The sequence below is a fragment of the Acipenser ruthenus genome, chromosome 4, assembly GCF_902713425.1.
Source record: "Acipenser ruthenus chromosome 4, fAciRut3.2 maternal haplotype, whole genome shotgun sequence".
NCBI classification, from domain to species: domain Eukaryota; kingdom Metazoa; phylum Chordata; class Actinopteri; order Acipenseriformes; family Acipenseridae; genus Acipenser; species Acipenser ruthenus.
In genome coordinates, this window is record NC_081192.1 from 36,425,733 (window position 1) to 36,443,191 (window position 17,459).

General features: G+C 35.2%; 1 protein-coding gene across 1 annotated transcript in view; it reads right to left on the reverse strand.

The window, feature by feature from the left end:
• The window catches only part of LOC117400477 (zinc finger protein 407-like), a 302,138-nt gene that overhangs the window by 118,331 nt on the left and 166,348 nt on the right, over positions 1–17,459 (reverse strand). The window contains exon 5 of the mRNA XM_034000516.3: positions 10,942–11,108. Within this exon, the coding sequence (XP_033856407.3) occupies positions 10,942–11,108 (167 nt within the window). The remainder of the gene's footprint in view (positions 1–10,941; positions 11,109–17,459) is intronic.

Here is a 17,459-nt window from a genome sequence, read left to right on the forward strand (position 1 = left end):
ATTCCAGAATCGCTCCAAAGCGATGTATTTGAAATTGACACCGTTTTAATTACAATTGTTTAGTGATCCAAAGATAGGAAATACTTCACTCGGTTCCAGTTGGATCCACTGATGTTTCTTCTGTCTCTTAGCGTTTGCCTCCACACACTAGGAATACCAAGCAGACTTAAAAATAAAAAAATGACTTTCAAACACAATCTTCTCCATCCCTTCACTTGGAGGTTGAAGATGAAACAAGTTCCTTTCGTAAGTATCCTTTAGGTTGGTACAGCACAAACTTCCTCCGAGCCTCTAAACCCAACTTGTCTTTCTGTACTGCTCCCTTTTTATACCTGCATGCAGGTTAATTTTTCTCCTTTACTTAATGGTTCTCAGTGGCTTATGGGAGTTGTAGTTTTTCTTTCTTACCCTACTGTTCTGTGTAAGGGATTCATTAACTGAGGGCATTTTATCAGGAACCCCACACTCCTGATACCCTTTCCTCACCCCCCATGATTTCCACCACTCACAATTATATATATATATATATATATATATATATATATATATATATATATATATATATATATATATACACACACACACACACACACACACAGTGCCTTGCAAAAGTATTCAGATCTCTGACCAATTCTCTCATATTACTGAATTACAAATGGTACATTGAAATTTCGTTCTGTTTGATATTTTATTTTAAAACACTGAAACTCAAAATTAATTATTGTAAGGTGACATTGGTTTTATGTTGGGAAATATTTTTAAGAAAAATAAAAACTGAAATATCTTGCTTGCATAAGTATTCAAACCCCACACATTAATATTTGGTAGAGCCACCTTTCTCTGCAATAACAGCTTTAAGTCTTTTGGGGTAAGTATGTACCAGCTTTGCACACAGTGTCGGAGTGATTTTGGCCCATTCTTCTCGGCAGATTTGCTCCAGGTTGTTCAGGTTGGTTGGACGACGCTTGTGCACCGCAATTTTCAAATAGTGCCACAGATTCTCAATGGGATTGAGATCAGGACTTTGACTGGGCCACTGTAGGACATTCACCTTTTTGTTCTTGAGCCACGCCAATGTTGCTTTGGCCTTGTGCTTGGGATCATAGTCCTGCTGAAAGGTGAATTTCCTCCCAAGCTTCAGTTTTTTAGCGGACTGAAGCAGGTTCTCTTGCAGTATTTCCCTATATTTTGCTCCATCCATTCTTCCTTCAATTTTAACAAGATGCCCAGTCCCTGCTGATGAGAAGCATCCCCACAGCATGATGCTGCCACCACCATACTTCACTGTAGGGATGGTGTGTCTTGAGGCATGGGCAGTGTTAGGCTTGCGCCACACATAGCGCTTTGAGTTTTGGCCAAAAAGCTCTATCTTTGTCTCATCTGACCATAAAACCTTTTCCCACATCACAGCTGGGTCACTCTCGTGCTTTCTGGCAAACTCCAGACATGCTTTCAGATGGTACTTTTTGAGTAACGGCTTCTTTCTTGCCACCCTCCCATACAGGCCAGTGTTATGCAGAGCTCTTGATATGGTTGACTGGTGCACCATTACTCCACTCCCAGCCACTGAACTCTGAAGCTCCTTCAAAGTGATTGTTGGCCCCTCTGTGGCTTCTCTCACAAGTCTCCTTGTTTGAGCGCTGAGTTTTGAGGGACGGCCTTTTCTTGGCAGTGCCTGGGTGGTGTGATGCAGCTTCCACTTCCTTATTATTGATCCAACTTTGCTCACTGGGATATCCAAACACTTGGATATTATTTTGTACCCTTTCCCTAATCTATGCATTTGTATTACTGTATCTCTAACTTCTGTAGAATGCTCTTTGGTCTTCATTTTCCTTCAGATTCACAGCCTGACCAATGATCCTTCAACAGTGGGGTTTTTATCCAGAAAATGTGACAGCAACTTTAATGGTTCACAGGTGGAGGCCAATGGTAAGGTAAATGTGTCCTCGTTAGTGCAATTTCTTTCATCGGTGTAAACTGGGAGCTTCCACAGCACAGGGGTTGAATACTTATGCAAGCAAGATATTTCAGTTTTTTATTTTTCTTAAAAATATTTCCCAACATAAAACCAATGTCACCTTACAATAATTGATTTTGAGTTTCAGTGTTTTAAAATAAAATATCAAACAGAACGAAATTTCAATGTACCATTTGTAATTCAGTAATATGAGAGAATTGGTCAGGGGTCTGAATACTTTTGCAAGGCACTGTGTATATATATATATATATATATATATATATATATATATATATATATATATATATATATATATATAAATTTAATGTATACCACATTACACATACTCACATATTCTATGATCATATATGGTATAAGGAGATTTGATTCTATGCTGTAGCGTCAGAGTGGGTCATAATATCATTCTGTGTATGAAAGTAACAGAGTTGAAATATACAGATGGGAGATTTTAAGCCATTCTCTGTGTCTACTTGGTTTCTGGTCACAAACTCCCCCACTGACGAAGATTGCTTTTAAGAAGAGTCATAAACTAACTGCTGAACAAATGGCTTATCTTCATGATCGCAGAATGACTCTTTTGGGCGCCCAAGCCAGACAGTTCTGGGTGCTTTGACACCTAAGACAGGAACCAGTCAGTGGAATACCTAAATAGTTAATTACTCTTGTTCTTTGCAAAGACATTTCTTTCGTACCCGGAAGTGGAGACGAAACGTGAGCTAGGCAGACCCCGGAACCTGGACCTGTCCTTGCCAGCAAGAGAGCCTTTGGGCGCCTGTTGAAGACACGGATCAGCTGGAGGAGGCAGTGAACATCCGTTAAGTATTCAATGAGTAGTGTTTTAATCCTCTTATGAACTCAAGAATTAGCAGACCTTAAAGTAAAATTAACATTTTGTTTTAGGTAGAATGTAAGAAAAGTATTATTGCTTTCAATTCATGCTTTGAAGCTAATGAACACTATAGTATCTGTCTGTATGTGATTTATACAAATTAATGTGGATTTTACAAGGCAATTATCATTCTGCATTTAAGGCTAGAATCCAAATTTAGCTGTCTTGATAATAGATCATTCTCATAGGTTGTCTGGATGCAAAGAGCATCTATCTCGCAAGAGTGAGAATTGCCTTCTGAACCAAAACTATATATATGAGACTGATTTAACAATGCTTTGATTATCAAATATTAACGAAAGTAAATATTTGTGTTACTAATGATACCCCTGTTAAGACTAACCTTCGTCTTAAATAGCTGCCAGGAATACAGTTGTAACCTTTAAGGGAATCTCCCATAGGATTGCGTTGGATCGCTAATCATCCAGCGGGAGTGGGGTTCGTTGTTTATGTTTCCTTTTCTGTACTGTTTAGTTTAGTTAACTCTTCCTTTCTGTATGATTTTAGTTTAGTTGTTGCACCTTTAATTTTTCTTTCTAACTTTAGTTTTATTTCTAATAAAACTGTTACTTTATATTTACTAGAAACGTTGTCTAGTGTGATTATTTCGATAGAGGTTGGGTTCTACGTGACTTGAATTCAAAACAAGGTATTTTATTATTACAATTTAAACTAGTTCAAGTACAAATATACCTTGCACACTACAATGCTTAAAATTGCAATACTTTAAAATGCAATGGTGCAATACACATTCTGACTCCTTCCACGTCTTCAGTGTATATACATTGCTAATTTATATAGACATTTCAATGACTGTTGCTGTTTTGTAATTCGGTGTTATTCCCCCAAAACATCAACACTAAAAATGAGCACACAAATAGGTAGATAATTATTAGTTTTGCTCAAATCCTTACACAAAGAAAAAAAAAACAACCCTAGCAAGTAGCTATGTATGACATGGTTCAAGTAGCAGCTGCCTACGTTATGAAACGAGTAGGAGAGATAACATAATAGTGAACACAACACAATATAGAGAAGTGGACTGATTTCTGTTTTCATTTATTTTTGTGTAATTCTTTCTCACTACCTTACGTTGTTCTGCTTTTAAAACGTGTGCTTTCACAAAACGGGTTAGAATGTGTGTGCTTTAAAACAGCATACCTTTTTTTTCCCTAAATCGACTGTCCAGTAATGCACCATAACAAAATTGTAAATCCTTTGCAACTGTAAATTTCAAGAACTGTGAAACTACATAAAGTCTCTCAAATGTAAACCTCTAACATTATGTACACCCAGCTGTTCACCATTGTGACGTAGAGCACTCTCCATTGCCTGACAAAGTTTCTACTTAGAGTTCTTTTTGTTTTTGTTTTTCAAAGCTGCGTTGTTTGTACAGGTTGTACAAGTTTCAGTGGTTAGCAAACTACAGTTGTGCAGACACACTGCAGACCAAACAACTCATTTGCCCACTATCATTATTAAACTCCAGCCATGGGTAAATCTTCAGCCAGTTTGCCTGAAAATCTATCTTTAACTTTCCCATCACTGACATCGCTTATTTGTGCTGTTGTATCACCAAGACTGTATTTTTTCATGGTGAGTATAGATTTCACAATTTTCATGAATCAGAACCAGTGCCTTGAAAATCTCAATTTCTGAAAGAATGCTATTTTTAGCATTTAAAAATGCACTGATTAAACATTCGCCTCACCAGCGGACAACATGTTATATTAAATCCAGTTGAACTTGCTTATCCTAAATTATGAAACACATGGCATAGAGGGTTTTAAAAAAAGCTTTAATTACAGGACACAGACCAATGCTATATTTAGCTCTTGTTAACAGGGTGATAGACTTTAGTAAAAATACCCTGAATATTTATTTTTTGCCAAATTACCCTTTGTATTTGTTTATTATGAAAGTTTGTTTTTAAATTGGATATTTTTATACCATTTTATTTATACAAGGTCATCAAGGAAAATCATGGCATAGGAATGGGCCAGTAAGTACCTAGTAACCTAGTCAGATCGGGTGCAATTAGTGTGTAAATCACCCAGAAAACATAGATTTTTGTTTGTTTGAATTAACATTTCATCAACATAATAGGGTTCTCTGAATTTATTTTTTGTTGTTTCATGAATGACTATGAAATTGCCTTGGTGCCCTTGGATTGGATTTATATTTTGCCTTTCTGCCCCCTAGAACTGTCTTGGCGCCCCTGAATTTTCACACCAACGAAAGCAACATTGCTTTGCCCTTCATGACCTTAACTTTATGCCCTGCAGTGTGTTTTCTTTATTTTTATATTAAAACCTCCTTGAGGAAACCACGTGCAATCGTAATTGCCTCTCTCATTAGTTATGTTTTTTCAGAAGGGCTGGAGGGCAATTCATTTTATCTCTTAATTTTGTCACAGAATCCAGCAGCGTATTGATATATTCAGTATTTTGGGGCTCATTTTTCACAGAAATTAATTGACAACTTGCACAAATTTAACAACATATTGCTAGATTAAGCAACAAATTGGAGCAATAAGGACATCAATTGTGTTCTGTCATCTGCATAGAATTTCAACCTCTGTGTTATTTTGGATACAGCCAGTGACTTTTTTCCTCCAATATTTATTTTATTTAGTCAATAAAAGGCTAAGCAAAAAAAGAACACATGGTGTCTTCCTCTTCTATGTGAAAAACTAAAACTACCATGAAAATAATTGGAATGAAGAATCATTTTGTGGGTCTGCACATTTGAAGAGAAACTGTACATTTGATGAGAAAAATATACAAATCTAAGCTTTTGGACAACTACAGCAATTGTGGCGAGTAGTGATGGTCAGAATCTTAAACATTCAATACATTTCAGATATTGCCCCAATTGAAGCATCCTAAAAATGAGCCAACTGTTTTTCTTTTGCATTAAACATAGATGATCATTCAACCAGGCATAATTATTTCACAGCCTGTACTGAAAATTGAGAAACTGGTGATTTATCATTTCATAAGCTTTTAATCATATTGTAGCTTTTGTAAATACTTTATTTTTTTACTCTGTAACTCAAAAGTCCAGACAAGTTTTACTATCACAAAAATGTAATCTATTTAATATGCTTTGTGCTAATTCTGTCACTGATCATGCACAATATAAAGTCTCTAGCAATCCAAAGATATATGATAATAATAATAGGCACTTCTACTGTGTGCTTTGTTTTACTTCACACGTTATTCTATATAAGCAATGAAGATATTTTCATTTGGCATTTCAGTTGCTACTTTGGCTGAGCACGGCTGTTAAGACTTTTCTTCCATGTATTAAATCCTCCCCACAAAAAAACACCACCACCACTAGTTAGGAAGATCCATTAACCTTGCAGCCTTTCAGCACTGAGACCGCCAATGTTGTGCTGATAACAAGTAATAATATAACATGCACACAGCATACTTGGGACTGGGCTGGTCTTTTAAAATCTTACCAAGCAGCCATTACTTAATAATGACATGAGGTTACTAAGATCTCTGTTGGACTTGAACCCAAGTTAGAAGGGGTTGAAGGCCAATGCATTCATCTACTATAAAACCACGACTGAGGCCATCCATCTTTATTTTGGATACCACTGGGTTGAGCTTAGCAAGAGGGAACTTTGGTTCGTAATTGATGATAATTATGCATGCTACACACAAAGCAATGGAGAATAATGTATTTAAGTTTTAAAACCTATAAATTCTTTATGCCTTGTGCTTTAAATGAGCTCATTTATAACATTTAAACAGATAACACACATGACTAATATTTTAAGGGTGTCAGCCCATTTGTATAATGTAATTGCAATAATGTTGCAAATGTTTCCACAGCCACGGCCATTAATTAATACAAGGATCACAACTTAAGCTTAAAAAATCAGCTCTACAGTCTGAAGTGAACTAATCAAACACTCTTCGATACCATTAAAGCAGAATCAGCAATGCCAATTTATTTCAAATCCAGGCTACAAATGCTTCTTACAACTGTAGCTAATGGGCTAGGCCAATAGAAAACCACACACACACAATTTAATTGTGGAATCTGCAAAAACTATCAACCATCTGCAATTTTCACATTTTGTTATAATAATGCAATATTGAACAATATACATGTATCCCTACTGTGATAAACGACAATGACTTGTAAGGCTACGTTTGCTATGCTCCAGATGTGCTGGCTCGTGGACACCTCATGTTGACGTGATTGGTCTTCTAAACATAATCCACTGTAATCTAGCATTTTAGCATCCGCAAAGATCCAAACACATTACACTTCACAGCTTCTTCATACAGTACTGGAGTAAATCGCACAAAAAAGTTTCCCATGCCTAATGTATTACAAATATTGTTTATTTCCTCGGTTTTGTCAAGGATGCAAGTTCTCCTGTAGTGCATATAGTGAAAGAATTGTCTTGATTAGGGATGGGCACCAATATCAATATTTTGATATGATATCGATATCATTCAATATTGATAATAGAGATACTTTGCATTGCTAATACTGCTAAAAATACAAACGCAGTATAATCAAGTTTATTTTATATTAATATACAACAGACCCTATACATACCAATCACGACCAGGGATTATACTGCACAAGATGTGTATGTGCCTAATCACGCGAGATGTGACCAAATTCAAATTCAAAAACAGCTTTACTAGTTGTACATGTCATTGCACGTGATACAGTATCGTATTACATGCAGTCAGTTTGCCCCGAAATGATTCTTATAAGTGGATTGCTTGATTCTTACAAGCTGATCATTTTAGCATGGGTAGTATAGGAATGTGATATGGTCCCAGTGGTTTTGATCACTATATGTGGTTGATTCTCATATCAGTAATTCTTACAAAACTGAGTGCACTGTGTGTGTGTGTATATACACACACACACACACACACACAATTTCAGACAATTATGACCATGATTTATTCTGAAACGATCGTCAAATAAAATAGTTTATTATTGTGTATTATTCGATGTATTAGTAGAAGCGTTAGACATAATACTTCTGGTAATGCAACGAACAATAACAAAAACAGAACTGGAACTGAGCTTTACACCCTACTTTTAAACTATGCAGCTTCTCATTCTTCTTCAAGGATCTAAAACAGCTCGCCTTATGCTGATTTCTGCTGTCAGTGTCTTTATTTGACATTACAAACACGTAGCAGAAAAAATAATTGGATTAGTTTGGAGAGTACTTTTATAAACTGACTATGCGCTAATGTAATAAGAATGACACATGTACAGTATATGCCAACAAACAGTTTAATAGAGCAATGCTGAAACTAATTACATGTTTTTTAAAAAGATGGATTAATTTATTTAAATTGTACCTATTTCAGCGTAATAACTCCTCTTCATAGTCACAGAGGTAGCTATGTTATTTGCATGCTGCAGAAGCACCATTGGCCATCCGTTTTACATTATTTTGAGATATAAGCATGCTTCAGTGGTTCATTACTTATGGTATTATTAATATATTTTAAAAATGTGAACTTTGGGTATTATAAATGTGATGTACTTTTTTTAATTTAGTAGTTGTCAATTAGTTTTATTGTTTTCTCCCCAATTTAGAAATATCCAATTATTTTTAGGCTCAGCCCACATCTACCACTCCTGCGCTGACTCGGGAGGGGCGAAGACAAACACACGCTGTCCTCCGAAGCGTGTGCCTTTAGCCGCCCGCTTCTTTACACACTGCAGACTCACCATGCAGCCACCCAGAGCCACAGCGTCGGAGGACAACGCAGCCCTGGTGCGCGGTGAGCCGTGGACACCCTGGCAGACCTAACCCTCCCTCCCCCCAAGGCGGCGCTCGGCCAATTGTGCACCGCCCCCTGGGAGCTCCTGTCCTCGGTCGGCAAAGGAATTGTCTGGACTCAAACTGACGATGTCCAGACTATAGGGCACATCGTGCATTCCACGCGGAGTGCTTTTACTGGATGAGCCACTCGGGAGCCCTCTAAGATGTACTTTTAAAACATCAAAACATATCTCAATATAATGCAAAATTCAGCATGACACAGTATACTTTTAGAGGTGTCGTGAGTCAGCATGATGTACACACAGAGCAGCTGACGATTCAATTACTTCCGGATTGGCTAAAGTCTGAGCGCAGTGAAGTAGAGAAATATTTTGCTTTTGAGGTGGCTGATAATGGAATAGTACTACAATATAACAAGACCTTGTTTTTCTTTGTGAAGCAAAGCACCACTAAGTTAAAGTTAGTTATTGCTTTTCATATGTAAATATCAGTTAATGTCTATATATGTTTTATATTGTAATTGTGTTATTATATTTCTGTGTTTCGGAAGACTCAATATTATTGATATCAAAATATGTACACGATATCGATATACAATTTCCATATCGTTGCCCACCACTAGTTTTAATGTATCTTGTATTTGGAATTTGGAATTCCCATCTGAAAAATAATTTATTCACATTGACGATCAAGACAGTACAGCCATATTTCTACTTCTATCCAACATGCCCATGCCATTAATCTAGGTTGTTTCACTTTTTAGGTCGCACAATGCAAAAATGTCTTCATCCAAACATCTTCGCATGACCTGTGTTGAAGCCAAGTCTTGTCACCTCTCCTACTCCATCAGACCCTCTGATCCAGTTAAACTGTATACTGATGAACTTTATGAAGATGGGGACAGTTTTGCCATTTTTGCTGTTCTACAGTTGACAATGTCTGCAAGCACACTGTTAAAGAGCACACGAAATCTCATTCTGAACAGAAGGCAGCGGCATTAAAGGAAATAAAAAAATGATGGTAAAATGTTTATGATATATATCAATTTAAGCTTAAGTTTAACTAAATATAATTAGTTTGTTCCACTTTATTTGCAATCCTTTTGAATTATTCCTGTATTTGAATGATTTAATTACAGTACTATATACGGTTTTTGACGCTTGATTACACAAACATGTACGACTACAAAAAAGTACTCTTTAAATGCTGCAGTATTTTAATATAGTAACATTATAGTTCTACTTGTAAATGCCAACAGTTATAAATAAGTACTCCTTTTAAAAGTCACTCGATCTGTTCAGCATGTATGAAGTTTTATGTCTTCATGTTTGGAATCAATAAAAGTAGGAATAATGTAGGTTAGCATTAAATACAAATTGCCCCTCAAGACCCCCCACCCCCCGCAATTTTCCGGCAACATTTGGTCAAATATCCCTGAAATTGTTTGGCAAAAATGTCCACAATTTTCTATTGGCCCTGCTAATGAGGTAATATGTCTTGCAAATATCAGTATACTTCTATGTTAGATTTCTAAAAAAATTGTACCATTAGGTACTTCCATTAAAGATATTTTACTAATGATAGAAAAAGAGGAAAGGTCCTTTTTAAAAGTATGATTTCAAGATATAAGCTAGTACAACTGTGGAGCATTAAAAAAACAACATCATTCCTTTTATTTTGTTTTCAAATCCACTGCTATGTAATAACAATGCAGAGCACTCAAAATATGCCGACTTACATTACAAGTACTGTTATGGCAGAGAGATTATAGTAACAGGTTTAACACGACCCAGTTCAGCTTTACAAAAAGGGTTTTTAAGGAAATGTAGTTACACTGAAAATCTAATACCAATTTTGTACACTTTCATTTTTATCACACACTGTGGCTGATTCAATAAATAGGTAGGTACCAGTAATTCTAATTTCACTGTATTTCTGAATCAGTGAAAATATGAGATTATGAATTTCCAATTGAGCTTGATAGTCATATCCTCTTAGAAAAGTTACTTGTCCATTTCAGTTTAATTCTGATAAAAGTAGGTCTGCAGCTGAACCAACTTTTAGCGCAAAGAGTGAATTATGAAATACAGTAATGTTCTATTGTAATAAAAATAAACTTGGTAATAAAATGTATGAAAAATCTTACTTTGCACTACTGCTTTGTATTTTATGTTAGAAGTAACGTTGTACACAGCCACATAGTAATCATATTTTTGTATAAAACTGAAACTGTGTGAGCTTTAGAAGTGATGTGGAATGTAATTGCACTCATTAACAACAAACCTGTATGTGTCCTGTAGTGGTCTTTCATTGCAGACAGGGTCAGGAAGGAATAGTGACATGTAGGCCAAGCACATTTAAATGGTTTTTCTCCAATGTGCAGTTTCATGTGATTGTTTAGCGCCCACTTTTCGCTGAAGGATCGGTCACACAGCTCACATTCAAATTTCCTGTTAAAAAAAAAAGAAAGGATAAATGTTACCCACTGTTCAGCACACTAAGGCAGCACAGCATTTTTTTTTTACCTGCAGAGTGGTGAGAGCGCAGACTTGAGAGCAGAGAATTGCAAGCCTGGTCTGTCATGTCTGTATAACCAGGCATTGATTTTTCTGTCGAGGCCTGGCACTTCAGCCATTTATTCTCTGTTTTGCGGTTGGACCCAAAGGGTTTAAAAAATCCTGCTACAGTCCAGTTGCCCCTGAGGCAAATGTGAGAATAGATTTCACCTGTACAGGCCCACACCACTTATCCAGGGCATGGGCTGTCAGAGCAAAGGCTAAATGAAAAGCTATCCATACAGCACTACTCAACCCATGACAGCCCTGCATTCACCACTGTTACTGCAAAGCCAATGAGCAGTCTTTTGAGAGGCCTGGATTCCAAGCCACTGGATGAACCATCCTTAGTAATTACATTTTCACTTCAACATTCTTTGTACTTGCTGATATATGTTTTTAATACCTTACTTGCTTGTTATACTTTTACATTGTAGTTGAATGTAGAGACTGCTAATACAGTGAATTGTTTAAAAAAGCTGGTACGTAGCTGGAAATACAAGACAAGTTTAAAGTAAAAAAAATAAATAGATTTTTTTGTTTGAAATTCCAGAAAACTAGCAACACTTAGATACCATTATTTAATATTAATGTGTGAAATAAAATAGCGATTATACCCTGTGATATTTTTAGCCGCTAGACATACGACTTAGTTTATAGGAAAATTGTGAGCCCTGACTGAAGAGCTTATTCTCATCATAAAATGTCTTATGATCTGGTAGCTTTGTAGTATTTTTAAAAAATATATTATTATTTATTTATTTATGTAACAGAAAAAGCTAGGAAAATGGGGTTGGAGGTGTATCATATTTTGAAAAGTAAACTCATTTTAGAACATTCTTCTGTCTTTGTAATATATTGAATACATCGCCAGTAAACGCTAATTTGGTTTACATTACTAGTTTCTGTATTGTATTCATGCATTCTAGTGACACGCAATGACAACTCATTTATCTGGGGATTTCACACATCCGTGATGGGCTTCAGTGAGTTACAGGAAAATAATTCCATCAAGGGTTTCTGTGACATCATAAACTACGAGACCGTTAGGTTGAGTAGTTTATAAACTGTCACATCACCTCGAGATGGAATTATTTTCCTGTAACTCACTGACAAGCATAAGTTCATATTATTTGTATTATTATTTTTATTTTTAGTAGTAGTAAAATGTGACGGATAACCTGCTTGGAACGGTGACTGTTAAATAAAGCTTTGTTTTGCTGAAGTTGACTACGTTTTTTTTTTTTTTATTGGCCACAATAAGGATGTTAGAATGCACAGGATGCAACATTTTCACGTATTCGATTACACAAACTCTAGTCCCTACTCTTACACTCCCAAGAATAAAAGGCAAATGCGTTTGTGTACTACAAGCAGACAGCATAACAGTGCAAGCCAATAAAGTTTAGCCGGGTTCACAAAGTTTACAAACAATGTCTAAGACGATATGTCTTTGTTCAATACTCTATTTCCTTCAGCATGGGTTTTTCCTTTTGTTTACTGAATTAAAATACAGATCACAATGAACAGCAACGTCACAGCGTGTATCTCTTCCAATTAAAGCAACAGTAGCATAGTGTTGCACAAATAACCAAATCTTTTTTTTTGCTGTATTCAGAATAAAATAACACCTATCATATAACAACCTAAATATTCTACATCTGTTTAATTCTAACAAATAATAACATTTATAAAATAATCTGAATATTGCAAATATTGTAACCTCGCCAAAACAATAGAAAATACATTCCAACATTACAATAGCATAACATTTCTACTAATTACAACTAGCCATTAAGTACTGACCTCAGATGAATTTAAGTCAAGTTACTTTGTTTATTCAATAACCTGTAAGTAATTCAAAACAAGGAACATTCCTGGTTGTACTTTTAAATGGTCAGTGCAAATGTTGACTTTACTATCCGTTCACAAAATGTCAACAGTAGATGTTTTACATTGAGAACTGCAGTCCAGAGTTAAAAAAATAACCAACTCCAAGTATCTTGCATTTTCTTATTAGTCACTGCGTTGTTCTGCTTAACATTTAGTATGTCTTTTATATTCATCAGAATGTTAAATTACCTTTCTAATTTCAATGTTTCCCAAGTTTGACCTCCTTCTTTTAGCACTTGCTATATGCATTTATTTTATTTCAGTTCACACATTTTTGTGTGTACTCAAATATGTAATATGCTATTTGAATATATATATATATATATATATATATATATATATATATATATATATATATATATATTATTTTTGTGTAATCATATATTCGACTACACTGACCCATCCCTAATTAGGATTATTATAATTCAGTTTTAGCGTTGCTGTGACCATATGGTAACAGCTTGGTTGCGGGTTTGCTTGTGTATCATTTGTACACAAACAATTTTAAATCTTAATAGTATTTTCATTTTCTGATCAGCAAACAAACGTGTGCATGTTAAATTGAAGTAACGTATATTGAAAGTAAAAACACAAGCTCAGTGGCCCAAGGGGCCAGCAGTTAAAAATCTAAATGCAGAGCCCTGATATCGCAAGCAGCATCAATTATGTGTACATAAACAACGTGTATTTTTATTTAAATTATAAAAACATGATTACTGTTTTATATAACGAATTTTTAAACTACATGTTAATGTTTTATTCCATTTATATGGATTACCAGTAAAATAATAGGATTTTCAATCAAATATAAACAAGTAGCTATGGTCACCAGTAAATTATGCAATTTAGTACCATCGACGGGTCAAGCCTTCCTTTGGTAATGTGTTCCGAACCTTCGAAGGTCAAAATGTACACTTCATTACAGCCCTCCCGCTGAATACTAAACTACATACTGCCAGTAACATTTTTAAGTAGCATTTTTTATAACAATGTGTGTCTGAATACGTAAATTATTCTGGCATCTGTATCACTGCTTGCTTCAATGGTCCTTGTACTTTGCTAAATACAATATATTATAGGGTTCCTCAGAGAAGTACAGGACAAACTCCCCAGTGTAACCTTGTTATGAACAAAGAATCACAAGCATGGAAACAAATCTGGTGGTGTAAACCCCAATAGACAAATGTCCTCAGCTACATAATGACTCAAACAGGGGACTGGCACAGCAGCTCTGAAAGGGGCTATCCAAAAGATCTGCGCAAGCAGGGCTATTTGGCTTGTATGAAGTGGACTGCAGACTGTTTTCAAAGGGGAGAAAACATTGTACACTAGCTCAAAATACCTTTGGGGAAATATATAAACAAACCAATGTTTCTATAAAATATAGTGAACAGAAGGCTAAATTATGAAATGACGTAGAAAACAAACACCCTGGAATTACCGTTAAAATTGAACATGATAGTATAACACTGCAGCTTTTACCAAGAAAGGTGGGTTATCTCACAACTTAAACCTTCTGAGAACTCCATCAAGTGCAACTAATTATTAAAAGAAGAACACGATATCCCTGTAAACAAAATATTGCATTATTTATTTATTTATGTATTTATGTATTTATTTATTTATTTATTTATTTATATATATCTCAGTGGATTTATCAAATCATAAATACATTTAAATAATAAAAGAAAAAAAAGCTACATATTTTGGGCCAATGGCACATGAAATTTAAAGAACACTGGTGCAATTAACAATCTCCCCTGTAACCCAACACACAGAAGAAGTTACAGTCTATCAGTATAACTGCTTCTGATCAATTGATTTAGCAATAGCAGAAGCACAGCATGGTATAGAAAGCTGGCAGAATACCAGCACTCAGACAATGAAACAAGTGGGAGATCCCTGAATGCTGCATGCAACACTGCATTCCTTTTTACAGAAACAGACCTTTTATAAGAGTTTTGAAAGGAAAAGTACAGTTAACATTAGGGATCACATACACCCAGTGAATGAGCTGAGTGGAAAATTATTACAGTTTGAAAAGTACTTATTAGCTAAACTGTGTAACAAATGCACAAGGCGATATTATCACATCTCTAGATCTCCCTGGCAGCCCTTCATGCATTTCACTTTTCAAAGACATGACAGTAAGGCTATTTCTGAGATATATTCCCAGATCTGTTTATTTCTGTACGTATTTATTGAGCATCTTGCCTGCAACTAGAAGAAATAAATAAACTGAATGAGCAGATGCTATCTTTGATTGTAAACATTACGCATAACACTTGTTTTATGAGTTAAGCAGGCAATAGTTTATCTAACATATAAGCATGCAATTGTAATGGCTCCAGAGTGTCTACATCTGATGCCTTTAGTTAATACAAATCCTCTTTTTTAAGACTCAATGTGTTTCATGTAGAAATGAGGTGAGCTTTAATAAAATCAGATGAGATCAGATCACATTCTTTGATCCTGCGTCTGGGTGTCAGATCTGTGTACAGTATACTACAGCATAACACATACATATGCATAACATACTGCTACTTGAAAAAGAAAACAAATAATACATACTGCATATATTATGTTTAGGGCTTCTGTTTTTCGGTTTTAACCAATAAAACCAAAAATTTAATCGGTGGATAGCCAATAAACACCGGAAAACACCGGAAAAACTGTGGAAATGGTTAATCTATTCATGTTGACTTTACTCTTTTCACATTCTAAAAAAATAAAACCTACTTCAAAAATAATAATAAATACATTTCCCTGTGCTGCTGGGCAAACTCCCGCCTTCCTGACTTGTATCTATAATCCCGTGACCGTAGGGATTTCGTGTGGAAGACAGCAAAGGAAAGAAGGTACAAAGTGTGCAAGTACTGTCGAATTACTATACATATTTTGACACAAAAAAAAAACAAAAAAAAAAAAAACGCTCAAGCACTTTGGAAAGTAACCAAAAACACTAATTTCATACAGTATATCAAAAACGAAAGCCCCGAAAAAAACGATTCAAGACACCTGTTCAGACAGCATCTGTAAACCTCACAACTCGACTATATATATGTCACCAATTGTATCAGTACTTGCATCATCTTGTATTTGCACTGAACTGATCCATATTTTGCCGTATTCTACTACTGCTCTTAATATAACTATTTTCTGTATCTTGTACTTGATTTTACTCTTAAAGATATCTGTATTCACGTTTTTTGTAAATCGCTCTTATTTGAAATTGTTCTTATCCATTTATCGTACTTACTATGTGCTCTTAATGGAATTTACTCATGAGCAAACATTTTTACTATAAGTTTAACTGCTCTTAGTCAAATTTGCTCTTATGTAGTGATTTACTGTATTGTTTATTTTGCTCTTATTTTCTACTGATTTTAGTGTACTTTATAACTGCTTTTATCTGTAATGTGATATTGTGTAATGTGATTGTAGCAGGGTGGTAGTAAGCCCTGCTGATTAAATGTATTTGTTTATTTTTAGAACAGGGTTTCCCCCTCCGCCCCTGTGTAGTGTGGTATTTTGTATTTGTTTTGTATTATGATTTAGATATTGTATTTTCATGACGGCAAAGCGCCGCGCGTATTGTTATTGTTTTGTTTAAGGATGGCGTAGCCGAATGTTTGTTTATATTTGTTTAGTAGCGTGGATGGGTAGCCCCATCCACAGTAATTTAAAAACAACTCGTGCAGAAGGTGGCCATCTCCCAAATTAATTAGGTGATTTAATTTGTTGCTAATCGGGAGATGGTCACCTGCGTAAAAGCCTGCAGCTCGCTGCACTCTGTGTGGGTGTTAGAGAGGAGAGAGCAAGCAGCGAGAGAAAACGAAACTAAAAGAAAACTAAATACAGGATCAGTGAAGGCTACAGCCCAGCCTGACCTGTATTGTTTAATGTTTGTGTTCGAGATTTGTTTTGTTTACACCTTTTATTTTCGCTCTGTGAGCACTGTGTGTTTTTGTTTAAACCTTTTATTTTATTTTTGTATTATTTAAATAAAACAGCGCAGCCGCGTCTTTGTTTTGTTTAAAACTGCAGACATGGTGTCAGTATTTTTCCCGTCCCTGCTTCTGTCTGACGTCACCGCCCAGTCATCCTGCCACAGTGATATTTTGCAATGTGATACTTTGTAACAACTGTAAGTTGTCCTGGATAAGGGTGTCTGCTAAGAAATAAAAAAAAATAATAATAATAATAATAATAATAATAATAATAATAATAATAATAATAATAATACTAATAATACTAATAATACTAATAATAATAATAATAATAATAATAATAATAATAAATGATATTACAAACATTGTATATTACTATGCACATGCATGTTTTCAGTTGTAT